The 21,735-nt window shown below is 30.9% G+C and overlaps 9 protein-coding genes and 1 non-coding gene across 10 annotated transcripts; 4 read left to right on the top strand and 6 right to left on the bottom strand.

The window, feature by feature from the left end:
* Positions 1-533: 533 nt before the first annotated feature.
* Positions 534-2,633, top strand: ILV2 (acetolactate synthase catalytic subunit; the record flags this gene model as incomplete). Its single annotated transcript, XM_064860293.1, has 1 exon — positions 534-2,633. One exon carries the CDS (start codon positions 534-536, stop codon positions 2,631-2,633), a length of 2,100 nt encoding a protein of 699 aa, XP_064712954.1.
* A 390-nt stretch (positions 2,634-3,023) lies between these two features.
* On the bottom strand, positions 3,024-4,640 carry HFD1 (hexadecenal dehydrogenase; the record flags this gene model as incomplete). The annotated part of the gene is made up of 1 exon (XM_064860292.1): positions 3,024-4,640. One exon carries the CDS (start codon positions 4,638-4,640, stop codon positions 3,024-3,026), a length of 1,617 nt encoding a protein of 538 aa, XP_064712953.1.
* A 515-nt stretch (positions 4,641-5,155) lies between these two features.
* MED11 (Med11p) lies at positions 5,156-5,518 on the bottom strand (the record flags this gene model as incomplete). The annotated part of the gene is made up of 1 exon (XM_064860291.1): positions 5,156-5,518. One exon carries the CDS (start codon positions 5,516-5,518, stop codon positions 5,156-5,158), a length of 363 nt encoding a protein of 120 aa, XP_064712952.1.
* A 523-nt stretch (positions 5,519-6,041) lies between these two features.
* PWA37_003774 (putative peptide hydrolase) lies at positions 6,042-7,121 on the bottom strand (the record flags this gene model as incomplete). Its single annotated transcript, XM_064860290.1, has 1 exon — positions 6,042-7,121. The coding sequence occupies one exon, from the start codon at positions 7,119-7,121 to the stop codon at positions 6,042-6,044; it is 1,080 nt and encodes a 359-aa protein (XP_064712951.1).
* Positions 7,122-7,681: 560 nt separating this feature from the next.
* Positions 7,682-9,208, top strand: MGR3 (Mgr3p; the record flags this gene model as incomplete). Its single annotated transcript, XM_064860289.1, has 1 exon — positions 7,682-9,208. One exon carries the CDS (start codon positions 7,682-7,684, stop codon positions 9,206-9,208), a length of 1,527 nt encoding a protein of 508 aa, XP_064712950.1.
* Positions 9,209-9,599: 391 nt separating this feature from the next.
* ASC1 (40S ribosomal protein RACK1 ASC1) lies at positions 9,600-10,907 on the bottom strand (the record flags this gene model as incomplete). Its single annotated transcript, XM_064860288.1, has 2 exons — positions 9,600-10,022; positions 10,371-10,907. 2 exons carry the CDS (start codon positions 10,905-10,907, stop codon positions 9,600-9,602), a joined length of 960 nt encoding a protein of 319 aa, XP_064712949.1.
* A 487-nt stretch (positions 10,908-11,394) lies between these two features.
* Positions 11,395-12,141, bottom strand: SPC24 (kinetochore-associated Ndc80 complex subunit SPC24; the record flags this gene model as incomplete). Its single annotated transcript, XM_064860287.1, has 1 exon — positions 11,395-12,141. The coding sequence occupies one exon, from the start codon at positions 12,139-12,141 to the stop codon at positions 11,395-11,397; it is 747 nt and encodes a 248-aa protein (XP_064712948.1).
* Positions 12,142-15,042: 2,901 nt separating this feature from the next.
* PWA37_003770 lies at positions 15,043-15,161 on the top strand. The gene has a single exon. It is a non-coding gene; the product is annotated as a tRNA-Leu (tRNA).
* A 1,701-nt stretch (positions 15,162-16,862) lies between these two features.
* On the top strand, positions 16,863-18,809 carry ASI1 (putative ubiquitin-protein ligase ASI1; the record flags this gene model as incomplete). The annotated part of the gene is made up of 1 exon (XM_064860286.1): positions 16,863-18,809. One exon carries the CDS (start codon positions 16,863-16,865, stop codon positions 18,807-18,809), a length of 1,947 nt encoding a protein of 648 aa, XP_064712947.1.
* Positions 18,810-19,059: 250 nt separating this feature from the next.
* Positions 19,060-20,838, bottom strand: PWA37_003768 (uncharacterized protein; the record flags this gene model as incomplete). Its single annotated transcript, XM_064860285.1, has 1 exon — positions 19,060-20,838. The coding sequence occupies one exon, from the start codon at positions 20,836-20,838 to the stop codon at positions 19,060-19,062; it is 1,779 nt and encodes a 592-aa protein (XP_064712946.1).
* Between the last annotated feature and the right edge of the window lie 897 nt (positions 20,839-21,735).

Below are 21,735 nucleotides of genomic sequence, written 5' to 3'. Positions count from 1 at the left end.
TCTTCTTGTTCGTATTGGAAAGTTTGCTTACGATCGTTGAAATTTTTTTGCCAGTTTTCCAAAACTAATTGCTTTTCTTTTTTTTTTTCCTCACTTTCATATTTATTTTCATTGTTTGCTTTAGCATACCTAGCCTTATCTGCATAGATCTATCCTCCCATCCCATCTACATACATATATACAACTGTGCCTGTGACTGAAATAAATAAAATAAAGAATTTATTCCAAATCTCATTGCATACTATATTATCCTGTCACTTTTTATTGACTAATCAATCCTCACAGGAAATACATATACACACATATCTATTTCTGATTCTTTTTTTTATTTTTTCTTTTCCTTATTCATATCATCTAACCATATTTGATCTTTAATTACTACCATTATATCACGACTACTATTATTATCCTGCATTACAGGGCATTATATTTTTAATAACAAAAATTGTCGGATAAAATAAACATACATTATTACATATATTTACAAAACCGAGTGAATTGAAAAAGAAATTAACCAAAAACTAAATATCAAAATGTTGAGACAATCTGTTTGCAAAAGTGTACTAAGTAAACGTTATTTACAATCCATCACATCTAAAACTTTAAATAATAATGTCATAGCGTTCAGCTCCAGTACTTTATTACGTAACTACTCTTCTAACACTAAAGTTTTAAATAATCAATTTTCTGCTAGACCTGAACCTGCCCCAAGTTTTAATGTTGATCCAGCTACTGCTACCGCAACTAACACTACTACTTCCTATTCCTCTAATACAAAAGATTTCACTAAGAGTAAGATTGCAGAAAAATTACGCCAAAATCAACATTTAGACAACTCTTTTGTTGGTTTAACCGGTGGTCAAATATTTAATGAAATGATGGCAAGACATAACGTTGATACCATCTTTGGTTACCCTGGTGGTGCCATTTTACCCGTCTATGATGCTATCTTCAATAGTGAAAATTTTAAATTTGTTTTGCCAAAACATGAACAAGGTGCTGGTCATATGGCTGAAGGTTATGCTCGTGCATCTGGGAAACCTGGTGTCGTCTTAGTCACTTCTGGCCCCGGTGCCACTAATGTCGTCACTCCAATGGCTGATGCCCTTGCGGATGGTATTCCAATGGTCGTCTTTACCGGTCAAGTACCAACTTCTGCCATTGGTACTGATGCTTTCCAAGAAGCCGATGTTGTAGGTATCTCTAGATCTTGTACTAAATGGAACGTCATGGTTAAAAATGTCGCCGAATTACCAACTAGAATCAATGAAGCCTTCGAAATCGCCATGTCTGGTAGACCAGGCCCTGTCTTAGTCGATTTGCCAAAGGATGTCACCGCCGCAATCCTAAGAGAGGCCATCCCAACAGCTAGTACTTTACCACCATTGAATACAAACAAAATTAATGTCCATGACGAATTTTTGGAAGACGCTCTAAATAAATCCGCTGACTTGATCAACATGGCTAAGAAGCCTGTTCTTTATGTCGGTGGTGGTATCCTAAATAATCCAGATGGCCCAAGATTATTAAAGGAATTAAGTGACAGAGCTCAAATCCCTGTCACTACCTCATTACAAGGTCTTGGTGCATTTGACCAAGAAGATCCAAAGTCTCTAGATATGTTAGGTATGCATGGTTCTGCTGTTGCAAACATCGCTGTTCAAAACGGTGATTTGATTATTGCTATCGGGGCAAGATTTGATGACCGTGTCACTTGTAATATCTCCAAATTTGCTCCTGAAGCAAGAAGAGCAGCCCTAGAAAATAGAGGTGGTATTATCCATTTCGAAATCTCTCCAAAAAATATCAACAAAGTTGTTGAAGCCCAAGTAGCTGTGGAAGGTGATGCTGGTAGCAACTTGGAGGCGTTATTACCAAGAATTTTCCCTGTCAAGCACAGATCTGAGTGGTTTAAACAAATCGAAGAATGGAAGAACAAATATCCATATGACTATATGAAAGAGACTCCAGGTTCCAAAATTAAACCACAAACTGTTATTGCCAAACTATCCAAGATTGCTAACTCTACAGGTAAAGAAGTCATCGTCACCACCGGTGTCGGTCAACATCAGATGTGGACTGCTCAGCATTGGACATGGAGAAAACCAAGAACCTTCATCACTTCTGGTGGGTTAGGTACCATGGGCTATGGTGTTCCATCGGCTATTGGTGCTCAAGTTGCTAAGCCAGATGCTTTGGTTATTGATATCGATGGTGATGCCTCCTTCAACATGACTCTAACCGAATTAAGTTCTGCAGTCCAAGCTGGTGCACCAATAAAAGTCTTATTATTAAACAATGAAGAACAAGGTATGGTTACTCAATGGCAGTCATTATTCTATGAGCATCGTTACTCTCACACTCATCAGTTAAACCCAGATTTCCAAAAATTAGCTGAAGCCATGGGTTTCAAAAGTATAAAGGTCACCGAACAAAAGCAATTAGATAAAGCTTTAAAAGAATTCGTTAACACTGAAGGCCCAGTCTTATTAGAAGTCGAAGTAGAAAAGAAGGTTCCTGTTTTACCAATGGTCCCAGCAGGTAAGGGATTAGATGAATTCATTAGTTTTGACCCAGAGATGGAAAGAGAACAAAACGAATTACGTCACAAACGTACTAATGGTAAGCATTAATTAACATAGAGAAATTGTCATATTTATTTTATTATTTATTTTTGTTTTAATTGTTCTAACCATTCCTATGTATATTATAATTAACAATAAACAATCCACGTACTATTCCTCCATCACGTATATATATATACTATTTATCATGAAGTATAAATATCTATTTTTCCTATTTTATAATTAGTAAATCAATCACTATGATTCTATTTGTATAAGATTCTTATGTATCATTAAAGAAAATACGAAAAGATTTAAAAATAATTTGTAATTTAGAATACATATGATGATATATTTACAAGTAAATATAAATCAACAGGACATAATAAAAATAAAACATACAAAACACTAACTGTTATCAACTAGACGCTTTCCCCTTTGACAATCAAATAATTGAAATCATCTTTGCTCAAATAATTTTTTATAAAAATAATAACCAGCTAAACCAGTCAATACACCCATTAAATAACGAAGCTTTTCAGCTAAATCAAATTTTCTTCTACCATTTCTATCAAATGAAGGTTGCTGTTCATTAGCCATTTGAATCAATTTAGATTTCTTATTAGAGTATGGGAAATATCTCATAGATAAAGCAAAATCCATCCAAAATGGTTGTTTAAAGATAGTTCTTTCGTGAGTGAAAGCATCAAACCCGTGTTGACCTCCGTAATTACCATACCCTGAGTAACCAATTCCACCAAATGGTGCTTCTTGAATTCCTACATGGATGATAGTGTCATTAATTACACAATCACCGGATCTAATACGTGATAAGATATGATCTATATCAGCCTGTGAGCTGGAAAAAATATATTGAACTAATGGTGTATCATGATATTGAATAACTTTGTCAATAACTTCATCTAAATCATTATACTTTACAATTGGAATCACTGGAGCAAAATTCTCTTCTTTCATTATCGGATCATCCCAATCTACGCCATAAATTAATGTTGGTGGTAGAAATAAATTATTTCCATTATCTACTTCACTTTTCTTTTGTTCACTTAAATATGATTCTGGCACATATGATTGACCCTTTGTATCATTCAACTTTTGAGAGATTCTCTCATATGCAACTTCAGAAATCATATGTGTAAATTCAGTGTCTTTATTTAATTTAGGAAATAATTCATTTAAGATTTTTTTAGATTCTTTAACAAATGCATCATAGTGTGCTTCATGAATCAATATATAATCTGGTCTTACACATATCTGACCAGAGTTACTGAACCCACCAAAAAACAATCTTCTTAAAGCCACTTTCAAGTTCGACATTTGGAAATTTCTGGTTATAAATACAGGTGATTTACCACCTAATTCTAAGACACATGGAATCAAATGCTTACCTGCAGCAGTGGCTATGATAGACCCAACCTTAGGGGAACCTGTATAAAAGATCATATCTATATTTTTATCTTCTAATAACTTAGTAGTCTCTGGAATAGACCCCTGAACAAAACTGACTAGTCCATCTGGAAAATCTGCATCCCTAACAATAGTTTCCATCAATTGGGCAACCTGTGGAGTCATTTCGCTGGGTTTAATAATAACTGAGTTCCCCCCAGCAATAGCATTAGCTACTGGTGTCAAAGCCAACAATAATGGGAAGTTGAATGGTGAAATAACTAAAGCCAATCCTCTTGCAATTTTTTCTACCTGAATACTACCAAACATATATGGTGCAGACCTGTCTTTCACTTTAGAAGGTTTAATCCATTTAGGTAATTGTTTGATAATAAGTAAGACATCATTTAACAATGGGGTCAATTCCAAAGCTATAGTCTCTTGTGGAGCTCGATGGAAATCCATGAGCATAGCATTGATAATATCATCTTGATGGTCTTTTATAGAGTAATACAATTTCTGTAACTGTCTAATTCTAAATTCCAAATCGATTTTCCTTGCATTTCTTTCATGTGACAAATTTAATTGTCTATCTCTATAGAATTGCTTTCCTTTAGCCACAATAGATGGGATATCTGCAATTGGAGTAAAGGTTAAGGGTGTAGACATAATAGTATTATTAATTTAAATATTATTACAGAAATTTCTTTTCAATTCTCTTTAGAAAATTACTATTATATTTAATAATCAAATGAGCAAAAAAGTGTCTTCAACTTCAATAATCTGTTTATTTAAGGGAATATCTTGATAATATATATCTATTTCTATGTATACTTATGGATATACAACTCAGTTTTTTTATATATCTGTCGATATGTATAGAGGCTGAGACCAACTATCCTTAAAAAATTCATTCCTTTTGTTTAAATTTTTCATCATACCTCCTTCTCCTGAAAAACCAGTATTGTACTACAAAGAAGCTTAATCTAGTGATTCAGATTCAATCTTCTTTAAGGACAAACACAAAATTCAGCAATTCTTTACCTACCAATTTAATAAATTGAAATTTACTTGTGGAACCTGCAACTAAATATACACCAAAACTATACAAAATTAAATAAAATAACATATATAATAGAATACTTACCTACACCATTATAAATTAAAAAAAACATCCGAAAGACTCAATTACTTGGATTTTCATCTGAATGAGCTTTAAGTAACTGATCTAAAATTTTTATCTGTTCTTTTAGTTTATCATCATCTTGGTGTATAGCTCTTTTATTTACATTATTAATAGGCAGCAGTCTTTTCCCAACATTTTCATTCAAATATTTAATCTCTTGTCTTAACTCTTTTGATACGTATCCTAGATCATTATACAACTGTGTGACATGTCTAGCAAATTGAGGTCTTAATTGTTGATTTCCTTTCTTAATCTTACTGTATGTGGATACCACTTGTGATGCTTCTTGAAGGATAGAACAAAGTTTCAAATCCACAATTTCTAAAGCTTGTAGTCTTTCTTGTACGTATGGAGATTGCATTGGGCCATCCAGATTAAATATCCATCAATTCTTCACACATACGCAAACATATACATACATATGCATGTATGTGTAAATTTCTTTCTTCAAAATTGATCAAAGACTACGTACTTCTTCACAGTATTCTCTTTTAAATATATCTTTATTTGACTAATGAAATATTTTCAATTTTCACACATTAGAGAAAGGTAAAATCTATCAAAACATGAAAACATAGCAATACACATTAGCCAATATAAACGTATACACACATACACACACATATGTATATATATGTAGTTAAAGATGCAAATAAATGATCCAATCAATATATTTTTAATCTAAAAACTTGAATATATAAAAATAGTACTTAGAATATATTAATGTTATTAGAATACAGCGTAAATAAAGAAATATAGAAATGTCCCCCTCCCCTTCATTTTCAGTACATATTCCTCTTCCTGACTCTACAATATCGTTTTCTCTTTCAAACACTGGTGATTTTGTCATCAAAATATCAATGTTATTTAAATATGATCAATTATCAAACTTTTTTCTTTTTTCCCCTGTGTAATAATTCGATAACATTAAGTTTCCGTTTTCTTTTAAAAGGCATATTAGAGTTATCTTTCTTGTCCTCCTCTTCTTCTTCCTTGACGATAATAGAACTTGTTATATCTTCTAATTTTGTTGAATCTTTTACATCTTCCTCCCTTTTTAATATATTACATTCATCATTTTCCTCTTTGCTTGATGGAAAAACAATTTTTTCATCTTTCTTTTGGTTTGCAATATAAGAATCTATTTTATTTTCTTTCTTTACTATATTACTTGATAAATGTACTGGTTCTACCAAATAAGATCTGTTATTAGATACTTTTCCAACGTCTTTACTAACTTCATAACATATATAATAATCTTCATCAAAGGATGGTCTCAACAGTTTTGCCAATTCTTCTTGATTCAAATCAATGTTTTCTGAATTCTCTAGCCATATATTCCATGCTTTTGTTTTTGGCTCTAACACACATGGCATCCTTGAATGAAGCCATTCTAAATTCTTTGGTGCTTGTCCAGTAATAATACTAAATGTATATAGATCCAGGGTTTTATTATAATCATATACCGCGGCAAGGTACATCAATTCATCACTATTTCTTCTAGTCACATAATATGGAATTTTACCATTTCTTTTATTAATCTTTGGATTTGTGTTTCTCCATTCATAATAACCACTGATGGGTACAACACATCGTTTTGTTGATAATGATTGTCCATACAACTTGTTCGTCTTCAATGACTCTAATCTGGCATTAATTGTGGCATACCCCTTAAATTGATTTTCATCTGTTGCCCAATATGGGATAAATCCCCATCTCATAATACCTATATGACACTTATCCTTATTATTAATATTATCTGCCGATTGGTTTGATTCTTTAGGGTTATCACCTTTATCCAAATGTGCACTAAAAGAAAAATAAACAGGCATATGCTTTGTTGGGGCTACATTATATGACCTTTCATAACTATCTTTAGATGGACTGACTACCTGATTTAACTGATTTGACATATATCTTGCCAATTCATCTCCATCATATACTAATGCGTATCTTCCACACATAGTAATTCAAAAAGGAAGAAAAAGGAGTATTATAATGATAAAAATAACAAAGTGATTTGGAGATCTCGAAAAGAATCTTATTTGAATATATTCTACCCTACTCTATTTGTTGAGTCCTAATTTCTACTTTTAGTCATTTAGATAGTCCAAAATTGAGAATGTAGTATAAATATTCTAAAGACTGTTCTCTATGGAAATCTTTCTAAGCATTTCAAGAATTCAAAGATTTCTATAAAAACGGCAAAAGTAGGTCAAATCTTTATTTTTCCTTAAATTTTTCTTGTAGGTTATTATTTTGTTAGGGTCTTCCTTTTTTTTAATGTTTTTTTCGCTTTTCTTCCGAGTCTTAATCTTCTTTTAAAATTTGGTGTGAGTTGATGATTATTAAATTTAAAAAAATAATATCTGAACACCCTCAAACCTTTCACCTAATATAGATAAACATATTAAAAGACAGGAAAGATATCCCATCTGTCAATTAGATCATTGTAGCTCAATTCGAAAGGAAACCTAAACTGTGAAAACGAAAAAAAAATAATTTTTTGACAATTAAGAAAAAAATGATTATAGCCCACAGAAGACTATTATTACAAGGTAGACGACTCATTATTAATAACAATCTTATTCCCTCAATAAATACCAAAATAAAACATTTCTCTACCCATTCACAACAATGGAATTCTTTTCAACAAATATCAAAACCTCCAAACCAACTACTTCAACATTTTTCCAATCCATCAAAAAAAGATCCCTCTAAATGGTATTTGATTATAGGAATGGCTGCGTTACTCACGATTGGTTCTGGTTTTTATTTTGATACATTTAATGAAGACAAGACAGGTATTTTGAAAGATTATAAATATAATCCTGAAGTATCCAAATATCTAAAAGAAGCAGTTTGGATGGAAAGTAATAAAGGAAATTACAATTATTCAGAGGCATTGAAATACTATGCTATGGCTTTGAATGAAATGCCAAACCACATAAGTAAATTATCTGATGCCTATACCAGAATTGAATTAAAGATTGCAGAAATGTTAGAACGCTTAAATATGTTTGATAGAAGTAAAGATGTATATAATGAAATTTTGAACCGTTTCTATCTTGCATTAAGTGATAGAAGTGATATTTCTACTAAAATCAGTGTTAATGAAAGGGCAGAATTAATCCGTAAAGACTTACGAATTCTAATAAAATCATTAGAATTGAATCAGGATATCCAATTTGGTAAAAAAAATCTATTAGCTCATCTGTTATTAGTTCAAGAAGAGATTTTGTTGAAATCTCCAGAGTTGAAGGAATTTTTTGACAGAAAAAGAGAGAGAACCAGCAAATTACTAAAGGGCCAGTCTCTAACTGTAGATGACTTTCAAGTATTTGTCAATGAAGAAAATATTAAATTAGACAAAGAGGATAACGGACTTATGATTCTAGATATGAATAAGAATTCAAGTGCTTGGGAACCCTTCAAAGAAGAATTATTTGTTGCAAGGGATTTATATACAGCGTATTGCCTTTCAAGTAAAGATATTGCTTCTGCATTAACCTGCAAAATGACAACTGTGGAATGGATGGTAATGGCTGATATGCCACCTGGCCAAATCTTATTGGCACAAGCCAATTTAGGATCATTATTCTACTTACAAATGGAAAAACTAGATGCTGATATTGAACAAATTAATTCAAAAATACAGGAAAATCCAGATTTATTAAAGGATGATACAATAATTAAGGCTCTAAGAACATTAAATAAGAATAAGCGAAACTGTTTGAAAATGACAGAAAGATGTTATGATTCTATACTTAATTTTTTTAATAAAAATAAAAGATTACGTTATCATATAAAAGATCAATTAGACACCTCAATCCTACAAGCCATTGCCCTATCTACATACGGAAAAGGTGTATTAGTTCTTAATGATGGATTACTAGCACAAGCAGAACGTTTACTTAAAGATGCAATAACATTAGCCAAAGAAGAAGATTTCAAAGAATTAGTCAATGAAGCAAGCAAAGAATTAGAACAGGTCCAAACACTAAGACTTGAGCAACAACATATTAGTGAGCCGCAAAAAACAATTAGTTAGGTTTTACAATATACAAAAAGGTGCAAGTATAATTAAACTTACATACTACTCTCGTTTTTTTAGCAGAGGGTAGTGACAGCATTTCATACAAGATACTAAATATAATATTTTTCTAAAAAAACGATAATAAACCGCCATTAAACTATTGTCAAAATAGCTATCAACTACAATTTGTTTATATTTTAAACATTATCATATTGATTATCGTTTAGTATCATTATATAGTTTGAATATTATACAGTATGCTGCAGATTAAGCAAAGTTAAGAATGATATTATTGATTAAAACATAATATAATAAGTTATATTATATGATGTAAGTTATATGAAGACCACAATACCTAAACGGAAATTAAAAAATAAAAACACAAAGTTAATATTAATTAATTAACTTAGTTAGCGGTCATAACTTGCCAGACTCTGATAACATTGTCAGTGTAACCAGCAAATAAGTTTTGACCATCAGCAGACCAAGCTAAAGAGATAGCGTGTGGGTCGTTAGCCTTGGTGTAACCAGCGAATTCTGGTCTTAAGTCATCAATTAAAGCTTGTGGGTCTAAGGAGAAGATCTTAATACCAGAAGCAGTAGCAGCAGCTAACCAGTATCTGTTTGGAGAGAAAGCTAAAGCGAAAACTTCGTCTTGAGCGTTTAAGGTGTACATAGAAGACTTGTTAGCTAAGTTCCATAACATGATTTCACCGTCCTTACCAGCAGAGGCAATCAAAGTACCATCTGGAGAAGCAGTAACAGTGTTGACATTACCGTTGTGACCAATGAAGTCAGCTTCAATTTGGAATTGGTTTAAGTTCCAGGCCTAATTAAAACAAAAAAATCGACATTAAATAATGTAAAATAATAGTAATTTGTTAGTAACAATATCTTGAATAGTTTCCTATTATCGGTATCCTTCATATCTATCGAAGTACCATGAATGTAACAAATTCGCAAGCTTACACATATAAATGACGCATCAGAGATCTTGGTGATAATTGAAATATCTCATTGGAAACAAATAGCCTCCTCTGAAGTAGCAAATATATTCATACATCATTTGCAATCATTAATTGCTGTGTAAACTTAAAAAATAATACCACATTCATGGAATCAATAAAATAGAAGTATATCATCATGAAATAGTAAAATAAAAGAATTATTAACATACCTTAACCATCTTGTCATTACCAGCAGAGATAACAGTGACAGTGTCATCGTCTTCTTTGTCAGTTGGAGCAACTCTAACTTGAGAAACCCAGTCGTTGTGACCTAATAAGGTGGCTAAACATTGACCCTTAATAGTCCAGACCTTAATGGACTTGTCTCTGGAACCAGAGATGATCATGGAAGCCTTTCTGTCGATGGCGACAGACATGACATCACCCTTGTGGCCAACGAATCTTTGGAAGGTTTCACCAGTAGCAACATCCCATAATCTTAAAGTTCTATCCCAAGAAGCAGATAAAGCATAAGCACCATCTGGAGTTAAAGTAACATCTTGGACGATGTGAGAGTGACCCTTGAAAGATCTAACTGGGACACCAAACTTTTGGTCATCACCAGTTAATTTCCAAGAAATTAAGGTTTTATCACGAGAAGCCGAAACTAATAAGTTTGGTTGACCGGCAGAAGTGGCCAAGGAAGTGACCCAACCGTTGTGACCTTCTAAGGTACCTCTTAAAACTAAAACTTCGTTAGTAGCCATTTTTTTCGTGTTGCTGTTGCTTACTTTCAGTCAATTGAAATTGATTAACGATAAAAAGAAACACCTACGAAAGAGCCAGGACAGATCATAAAGTAGATAAACTTTCTTTTTTTATATTCTTCAGATACATTAATAAAAAAAATTTCTTATGACGTCGAAACTCAAAAATTTCTTTGCGTCGCTACCTCTCTTTCATAATTTTTTTTTTTGCGACAAACGTGCCATTGGTTTCACCGAATTTACATAATTAAGAGGCGAAACGTGGAGTCCTTTCTAAAAATTTTAAAAAATTACAGGACTGTACATACATCAATACACCACAAATAGAAACATATTAATGGAGGTTATCTCGTTGTACCATGTCATATGTTAAGATACACCAATTATTATTAATAATAAGTATGAACAAGTAACAAACAAAACATAAGGATCCATGATCTACAACAAATAAAATGTATCATATACAATCTTTGATAATAACTTCTAATCATTCTTTGCTTAATCTTTCCCACACGAATTTGTTATTGAAAAAATCATTTCTACTTTCTTCTAAAGATAGTACATCAACCTTACCATCTTGTCGAGATATAAAGACTTCACTTGTTTCAGGATCTACTACAATGTCCATTGATTTGAAAATTTCCAATTTATAATAATCAGGATCCTTTTCATCATCAGAATAATCCGATTCTAAATCATCCTCTTCGTCAACCGTTATATCATCAAATGATGTAATTTCTTTACCTTTCTTCAAATATTCATAGTCATAGATGCTTTCATTACCCTTATTAAGTTGACTATTGGACATATTTTGATCAATTGTTCGATTTGTCTGTAAAGTTGCCAATTCATCAGTTACCATATCAATTTTTTTCTTTAGTTCTTCTTGTTTATTTTTAGTATCATTTAGTTTATGAGTATACTCTCTTAATATTTCATTTTCATTAGCATATTTCTTTGCTTCATTCCTGGACAAATCTAAATCCGCAGATATAGAGTTATTCCTCTCGTTATTCTTATCAACTTTTCCACGCAATACATTTATTTCTTTTGTTTTAGATTGCAAAAAGGTAACAGTAAGTTGTTTAATTTGTTTGATGTTGTTATTAATTGATGTTATAGCATCCAAATCTTCCTGAATAATAAACCCTTGTCTTGTAGTTTTAATCAACTCAATTAAATCCGATAAACTACTATTGTTGTGGACTGCATTTGTAGAAGAATTATTTGACATAATAGTAAGTTGAAGTATATGGTAGTTAGCAATGTAGTTCTTGTTTCGTTTTAGTTACCTATAGCTTCTTAAAACATATGTGTCATTGAAGATTTTTATTTCTATTTTTATATTTTTTTGTTTTTTTTTTTCAAAAATACTAGAATCAATGAACTTATCACACATTCATTGAAATTAGATGCTCATAAACAACAAAAGAAAAAACATATGTATGTAAATTAAGTTAGAGTTAAGGTACCACTTCATCAAAAAATAAACTCCAAACAAAAATAAAATATAATTTTAGAGCTTTAAATTGTCTATTTCTAAAAAGAATTGTTATAAAAATAAAATTAAATATTAGGTAAAAAATTTGTAAAATTTATAACCAATTAGTTTAAGATATTACACATCTATTTTTCAAATGCCAATATATATTTTCATAAAACACCAATAAAAGCAAATTAACATGATTACAGCTATTTTGGTATTTTTTATTGTCATTTTTCACTTTTCTGTAATCCGTCTTTTTGTATGGAATTGTCTTACTACAACTATATGTATCTAGTGAATGAAATTCATTGGCCTTTGAACTGATGTGTTTAAAAACTGGCTAAGATAACCAAGTAACATATTTTTTTTATAATTAACAATATCAAATACCTTAAAACAGTTATTCATAATATTTTCACTTTTTTGACAACTTTATTATATAAAAATTATAAATGTAAGCTGAAATCTCCATTCTAAGTTTAATTTACCATCACTTTTACACCTTGAATAGTTCGACTTAACGAATACTTCCATATTATTATACTATCCTTATCAACTTGTTACTTATTTTTCACCACAAACCAATCCTATCTTTCAGGTATAATTAAAATTTATAATTAAATAGGATATTTATCATCTAGTAAGATGTAGAATGTAAAAAATAACAAATTTTAGTAGGTGATAGATTCAAAAGTATCTTGTATAAGCTTCCCTGGAGTATAATCAAGTGTATCTTCTAATAATAAATCTATTAACTAGCACCTGATATAGGTCAAATTCAGAAGTTTTTGATGCTTCTTTTTTTGTGGACAAATAGTAAGTAGGATATATATAATTAAAAATTTAAACTTTACTAAATTTTAAATATGATCAAACAAAAGTTTTATTAGTCAGTATCAACTTAAAAGAAGAAATATTACTTTTTTTTTCAACAAATTCTAGATAATAATGCAATTTATTAGAAAGTAAAAATTTAGAAATCCTTTCTTATATCAATAACTTGAAAAAGAAAAGATAAATAATGGAATTAAAAAAAAAATTCAAAGAACTGTCTTTCTAACAGGTAAAATATGTTAATCTGAATAATTTATTAAAGTTGGTTTGACTTATTCCCAATTCTAAAAAATAATTCTACTTTTATTAATGTTTATATCTGCTAAAAACAACATTATCTAAAATACTTTCTCCAAACTTTTTCATTTTATCAAAGTTTTTCAAAAAGTGTTTTTGCCATTTATATACACGTATTCAATATTAACTAAATCATATAAAAAGTTATAGAAAAAATGATTGCCCTTATGTATCTACAATGATTTCTTTGAATAAGATATATTTTGTAATATAATAGATCCCAGTTGTTTCCTTTTTTTGGGATATTATTTATAATAATTTATCACTGTTTATTATTTATAAAAGGACAATATTATTTATTCTGTATTATTTTTTGAATATTCTTATTTTATAAGTTAAAATAGATGTACTTTATTCATATTCAACATTTATTAATTTATTTTATAGCTTTTTAAAATGTTATAAAAATATTAGATTAAATACTTACTTCATAAAGTACATTGAATAAAAAGAGAAGTATTGTGATATGATGTGGTCAGAGTTTTGTATTATTCAGGGAAGCGCCAGAAATATCAAACGAATAATCTATTAATAATCGAGACAATAATTAATACAATCGGTAATGCAATTATTAATACGGTCTTATATATTAACGACTATATCGAGCTTATATAATTATACTATTTGCTTATTGTATTCTGCGTTCAATGTTGTTCGTTGGTTGCTTGTTGTTTTTTTTTTGTTCTATATATAATATATATAAATTATGTGTAAGAGAGGAGTGACAGAAGATAGTTCCATCTACAGAAAAAGTTGTCCTTTTATATGTTTTCTGGAATTTGATCAACTATTCCACTTGATATATTAATGAATTAGTAATCCATATCTTATTATTAGTTACAATAATATAATCGAAGATCATAGAACATTTAGGACAATAGGCTATGGTGGCGCAGTAACGAAGATATGTGAACACGCTGTACACTAGGTGGCAAATGGACACATTATACTTAAAACACAATAGATCACTTTAGATTCAGATAAAATCTTACGTAATCTCGGTAATGTTACCTCTTTATATTACGACAAGAAATGTTATAGTTTGGACTTAGGACCAATTTTCTTAACAGTACTATTGAACGAATAGTAAGGGCAATAACAAATATATAAGAACGTTATATATATCTAGGAAAATTAAACGATTATTGCTTGTTCTTTTTTGTATTATACAATGTGCTACATATTTATAAATCAACCAAACATATAAATTTAGATACCAAGATACTGGTCCTTTATATATGAACTATGGGTTGATAGTTTCTTATTTGAGGTTCTGTAACGACTGTCACCGTAGATACATTTCTCCTTAATTAGCTATTTAATGTTTCATGAATGTTTCATTTTGTTACATAGTATTCAACAATCATGTGGGATTTATCAACAAACCCTAAGTCCTATAATTCCAAACTAGAACTTTTCTTGACAATCATCACAAAACCCTAACAATATTTTTCAACCCTAATCGTTTTTTACAATCATAATATCAAGGTTGATCTACAACAAGAAACAAGAGCAGCTGGTTGTTTGGCCGAGCGGTCTAAGGCGCCTGATTCAAGAATCTCCAGGTTCTTAACCATTAAAATAATGGGAACACTCAGGTATCGAAAGATGCAAGAGTTCGAATCTCTTAGCAACCATTTATTTTTTACGACACATCTGTGACATATATTATTTTTATATCACTGTAGACGATATTACTGAATCATGAGTCGATCCACTGCGTTTTATACCTTTTTTTTCTTGTTGTAATAACCCTGAGGTTATGTGTTTCTGGTAACAGTAATTCTTGTTGAAATCTCAATAATATTTCACTTGGATAGATATAAGATATAGACTCTTTCTATATCTCTAGATGTAATATTCCTATATGTCTATATATCTATATCCCTAATCTCAGATAGCCTAATAGTTATACACTTATGTACTATATCTAAACCTAGGTAGTCCTTGGTTCCTTGTTCCTTCTTCTTGGTTGCTCTCTTGTACTTATGTTGGTTACTCCTGCTTTCATGTATGTTTGTAAAATTTTGTAAAAAGGAAAGTTTAGAAAAATATCGTCAACCCTCATTTTTCTAAACAAAACCCTAAACAATAATATCAGGGATATTACACTTGTTTATAAATGTTTTATGTGTCTGTGTATCTGTATATGTTGACTTGCTCCTTGCAGACAGTGTAGTTTACGTATTGAAAATAGAAAACAACCAGGAATCATTTATCTAATTTTGTCCTCTAGAAGAGTATTTCTCTCGTAATAAATCTTCATCTGTTACAACATTGTTTTGTGTAATTGCGATGTCTCTTAATATAACATTTATAGAATTTAATGTGCTTTTTTAGTTTATTTTATTCAGTTTTTTTTTGCAACATGTTGTTATCCAAGAAGAATTTCTTTATGGCATATAAACTTGCGTGATATAATAATATTTTAACAGGGTATTGTAAAAAGGACTAAAAAAATGTTTTAGAAGAAAGAGAAAGAAATAGAATATATGTACTTATTATTTTTTGAAATCAACTGATAACAACTTTGCTGTGAGATTTGTAACTAGAAAAGACCTAGTGTATTTGACAATTAATTATTTCTGGTGATCTGGATTGAAAAAAATTATCTTCTATTTCATTATTGGTCATGAACGGTATTCAAGACCTTCTTTTAACACTGTAATAACCGTTAATAATAAATTTTAGGAGCTATCTAGTTTAATGTTAAGACAGAAAAACCAAGATAAATTTGTTACATAATTGTTAATATTATATATATAAATTTTCTATAATAAAAATATAGCCATGGACTATATTGTTGAATAACAGCAAACTTTACAGTAACCTCACAAAACTAGTTGATGATGTGTTGGCTTATAAATTGAAATATTTCATTAGTAGCAACAACACAAATAAACCACTTATAAACTTCTTTATCTTTTTTTAAGAAATATCTTGTAAAATAGACAGTATAAAGTATATTGCAATAAAACAATATAACAATAAGTGAAACATTCGTCTTTCTTCTTTCCCCTTGAACATTCATGTTAAGTTGAAATCAGTATCAATATAACCATATCCATAAGACTAATTTGCTGCACTGCTGTGTTATCATTTCCCTCAGCAAGTAAGCCTGTACTTTTTTCGTATGTACTTACATTAATAAGTTTATCTAAAGTAATTTCAACATTTTCATCTTAGGAAGGGAAAGGAAGAGAAAAAAAAAGGTATATTCAGATAAACTTCTTCCTTAACATATATACATACAAATTTTTTCCAATTGATGTTAACGAAACTAAGTGTTAATGTTTTGCCTTAAACCTTTCAAAACCATACCATGTAAATAACAAGAAATGACTAGAATAACTCTGGAAGGAATGCGTATTATACATTCGTATTTAGATCAAACGGATCATTTTATTATTGATCCTTCATGGAGATATTCATCTTTGATTAATTATCCTTATCAATTCATTAGATCTATAATATGTGCAGTTAAGGAACAAAGAGAAGAAGCATATCGGCAACACAATAAACTTTTTGATATTGCATTGACTTTTGTTTTCAGTAAATACGCCATAATATGCTTATTAACAGCATTAATATTGAATGAATTTATTATATCTAGATCACCACTATATAACACAAGATTGAGGAATTCAAGAAGAAAACACCTAATAAAGTTATCTACTAGAACACAACGTGCTATTCAACTGAGTAATATTTTCATATTAATATATGCCCTATGTCTCCCATTTTTTGAAAATGATCTAATAAAATGTCTTTTTAAAAGATATATGGCTTTTGTAATAGGCTATACATTTTCTACCACTATTAGTATAGTAAACCATAGATTACCGTTAGAAAGTTCTGAATATTCGTTGTTTGAATTAACTGTACAATATTATTTTTTGGAAAGAAGGCTTCTAAATCCGTCTTTTTCAGTTAAGGAACAGTTAGCAAGATTCAAATGGTATTTTATTCCAGATTCTAGTATGGCCTTGATTAATTTACTAATTATTCATATGGTGGAGCTTTTCAATATCAAGAAATACCGTTTGCATATTACATGCGTTGGTGAATTTATCAATATGTCATACATTACTACACTATGCTTTTTATACGGTATTGAAAATATCCCATTTATTATTCAATACAGAAATTTCCCAAAAATATTTTGTACTTTAGTGACTGTGTTATCTCTTTCATGCTTTTTATTAGCAGTATTAGTAAGATGGGACCCTAGAAATCCTAGAGACGTTCGTATCTCTGATTTGCAATATTATTCGTTTATGAAAAATTGGTGGAGTCAACTTAATCTAACTGGGGAAGAAGATTATTCATTAATGATTAAAAAATTTGTTCAGTTAATATATTCAAGAAAGAATACTCAGTTGCGTTATTACCATAGAGAATTACCACATATTGTCATTAGAACAGATAATAAACTAATTCCAGACAATATTAAAATGTCTTCATCGACCAATTCGAAAGCTGAAATCGATTCTAATATATCCATTAGTTTGTGGAACAGATGTATCAATGACACTAGTGGAACCGGTCATCACAACTTTAATCAGTATCATTTTTTCACACTCCCATTAAGTTGGAATATATGTAAAATAATATGGAGATATACCATTTCTAGATTTTCTAATAGACAAGACGATGAAGAATTGGGTTCCAACCAACCAGAAAGATTTAGCAACACCGTTCTAGAATATAACACTGGCTTAAATGAGCATGGGAATCAATTAGTCGCTTCTCTTAATGAAGAGTGTGCAGTATATGTTGAGGAAGAAGATGATGATTATGTATTAGAAGAAGTATTATCTGATCAAGAGGATGAAATAATAGAACACAATAATTTCGATGATCAAGTAGAAGATGACATGGATCTGCTGAATTTAATGTTGACTGCTGATATAGGTGCTATGAAAGACGGTAGACAAGAAGAGGAGGATAAAGAACAATATTGGTTAAGGGAAGTGACTCCTATTATTGGAGCCCATTTAATGGAAGATCAAAGAATGACTAGATCTCAATATATGAAAGCACGAAACAATTCTATTTTTAGCATTGGAAATCTTACAGATGGTAATTCACATATGTTTCATAATAAGACTTTAGATTTACCATGTGCTGTTTGCAAAACTAATGAAAGGTGTATAATTTTATGGCCGTGTAGATGTTTTGCATTATGCGAGAATTGTCGGGTTTCCTTGGCGTTAAGAGGTTATGAAAGATGTGTATATTGTCGACAAAGTGTTTCTGGTTACAGTAAAGTTGAAATACAATAAATTAGAATATCAATGCCGATACAGAAATACACTGTATTGCGTTTACCTTAATCATTTTTCTGTTTGATATCACCATCACCATCTATTATACTTTAACATCTATTTATCTTAAATTATATAAATACATAACGAATATCTGCATTGATAGATTTACATTATCTATATTTAATAAATGAGATTATTACTTAATAATGCGTTGAAAAACATGGAAAAGAAGAAAGGAAGGAAATAAAAACGTCTATGAAATTATTCAATGATGGAATAAACGGAAAGCATTTTCAACATAAACTAGATTATTGGCATCAGCAGCAGCTAAAACAGCTTTGTCCATCACAGAACCAGATGGAGCAGCGATATACTTAACTCCAGATCTTACAGCTCTATAAACATTATCTGGGAATGGGAAAAATGCATCTGATGATAAAGAGACGTTAGTCAACTTAGATAACCATTCCTTTTTTTCTGCAGCAGTTAATGGAGTTGGAACTTCAGCGAATTTGGATTCATATTCAGACTTTTCTGGTTCTTCAGTTGGAATTTGACCAGTTACATATAAATCAATAGCATTAGATTTTTCCGGTCTCTTGACACCTTTAGCCCATTTGAAAGCTAGGACTCTTGGGTGTTGTCTGAACCACCAATTGTCGGCTTTATCACCAGCTAATCTTGTACAGTGGATTCTTGATTGTTGGCCAGCACCTAACCCAATAACCATACCGTTCTTTGCATAGCAAACAGAATTAGATTGTGTATATTTCAAAGCGATTGTAGCAACAGTTAAATCAATTGTAGCTTGTTCAGTTAAATTTTTATTCTGTGATATAATGTCTCTGAATGATGCTTGGTTGATAATAGCATCGTTTCTCTTTTGTTGTAATGTGACACCAAAAACTTGTCTAGATTCAATGTTATCTGGTGTATAGTTTGGATCAATTTGTAAAACACAATATTTACCACCTTTTTTCTTTTTTAAGATTTCAAGAGCTTCTGGTTCATAACCTGGAGCAATGATACCATCAGAAACCTCCTTAGAAATGATTTTGGCAGTTGGAACATCAACAATATTAGATAAGGCGATCCAATCACCAAATGATGACATTCTATCAGCACCTCTGGCTCTAGCGTAAGCAGCAGCTAATGGGGACATATTTTCAATATCGTTAACAAAATATACTTGTTTCTCGACATCAGTTAATGGAATACCTACAGCAACACCAGCTGGAGAAACATGTTTAAAAGAGGCGGCAGCTGGTAAGTTCAAAGAAGCAGATAACTCTTTAACTAATGGCCAAGAGTTTAAAGCGTCCAATAGGTTAATATAACCTGGAGAACCACTTAAGACTTTAAATGGCAATTGTTCTTGTTCGGTGACAAAAGCTTGAGCAGGTTTTTGATGTGGATTGGCACCATAACGTAATGGTAACATTTCTTTACCCTCAGAATATTGTTTTCTAAAGAAATCAGAGATAGCAGCATCGTAGCTAGCAGTATGTTCAAAAGCTTTTAAGGCAAAAGTGTTTCTAGATTCAGTAGATATCTCACCCTTTTCCTTTAATTCATTTAAGAATTTAGAGTAATCATTTGGGTCAGACAATATAGTGACTCTAGCATGGTTCTTAGCGGCGGCTCTCAATAAAGTGACACCACCGATATCAATTTCTTCAACGGCTTCTGGAACAGTGATACCAATCTTGGCAACGGTTTCCTTGAATGGATATAAGTTACAGACCACAAAGTCGATCATCTTAATATCTTGCTCTTCCAGGTCTTTGAGATCAGATGGGATATCTCTAGCTAAAATACCACCATGGACAGCTGGATGTAATGTCTTAACTCTACCACCCAACATCTCTGGGGCATGTGTAATAGTAGAAACATCTTCAACAGGGAAACCAGCTTCACGGATCATGTTTGCTGTACCACCAGAAGCTAAAATACGAACGTTACATTCAGTTAAACCCCTAGCTAAGTCCAATAAGCCGGTTTTATCATAGACAGAGAGAATAGCAGTTTTAACTTCGTTAGACATGGCTAAAATTCTTAATTGCTGCTTTGAATATATTGTAATGAGTGGGTATACCTGTATAAACAAGTTTTACACAGTAAAAGAAGATGTATGTTTTATATTGATAGGGGATGTGAGAACACAGAGAAAAGAAAAATAAGGGCTATCTTTAAGCTAACTATGGCCAAAGAAGAGCAAAACAATTCACAAACGCAAGCAAGTTTGGAAGATCAAAATAAACACCGAGGGGAAAGTAGGGAACAACTACCGTTTACTGGTGCATGTTCTCAAAATAGACCTGTTACTTAAATATTTATGGGCAAACTAAAATATTCGCCTGAGTGACTGAGTAGGTGAAATAATGACTTCTCGAGAAGCTGCTTAATTTTTTCCTTTTTCTTCGAGGATGAATCTTCAAATAAATTTCCACAGCTTATTCTTATTCATCAATGTCCGCAAAGGGAAATCAACTGACAGGGGAAAAAGAGAAAAACATAGGCCAAAAAAAGAAACAGAAAAAAAAAAAAGAAAACAGAGGATTAAAAATAAAAGATCGGAGACGGGAGAAGTCAATAAAGCAAGAGTCTAGGAACGAGTCAACTAATTTATCCCATGTTACAAATTTTTTACTATGGGATTTTTGTAAAAAAAAATATCCAAGAAGTAAATGAACAAGCTAAGATTGTGTAGAATAATGCTTTTTTCTGTAAGATTAATTAACCTAGATTATCGAAGTATTAGAAATAAAGACAAATACCAATTATAATGCGAAAAAATGAGGTAACATCTTGGCTAGTTGGTAATTCATTGCATATAAGGATACGCAACTACTTGATTTGTATTTCTTCTTATGTTGGGTTATTTTGTTCCTTGAAAAAAGCTTCAACTACAAGAAGTCATTGCATCCTCTATACTAAGTAT

The sequence above is a fragment of the Arxiozyma heterogenica genome (genome assembly GCF_036370985.1).
Source record: "Arxiozyma heterogenica strain weizmannii chromosome Unknown scaffold_30, whole genome shotgun sequence".
In the NCBI taxonomy this organism is placed as follows: domain Eukaryota; kingdom Fungi; phylum Ascomycota; class Saccharomycetes; order Saccharomycetales; family Saccharomycetaceae; genus Arxiozyma; species Arxiozyma heterogenica.
This window is presented reverse-complemented; position numbering and strand designations above follow the sequence as displayed.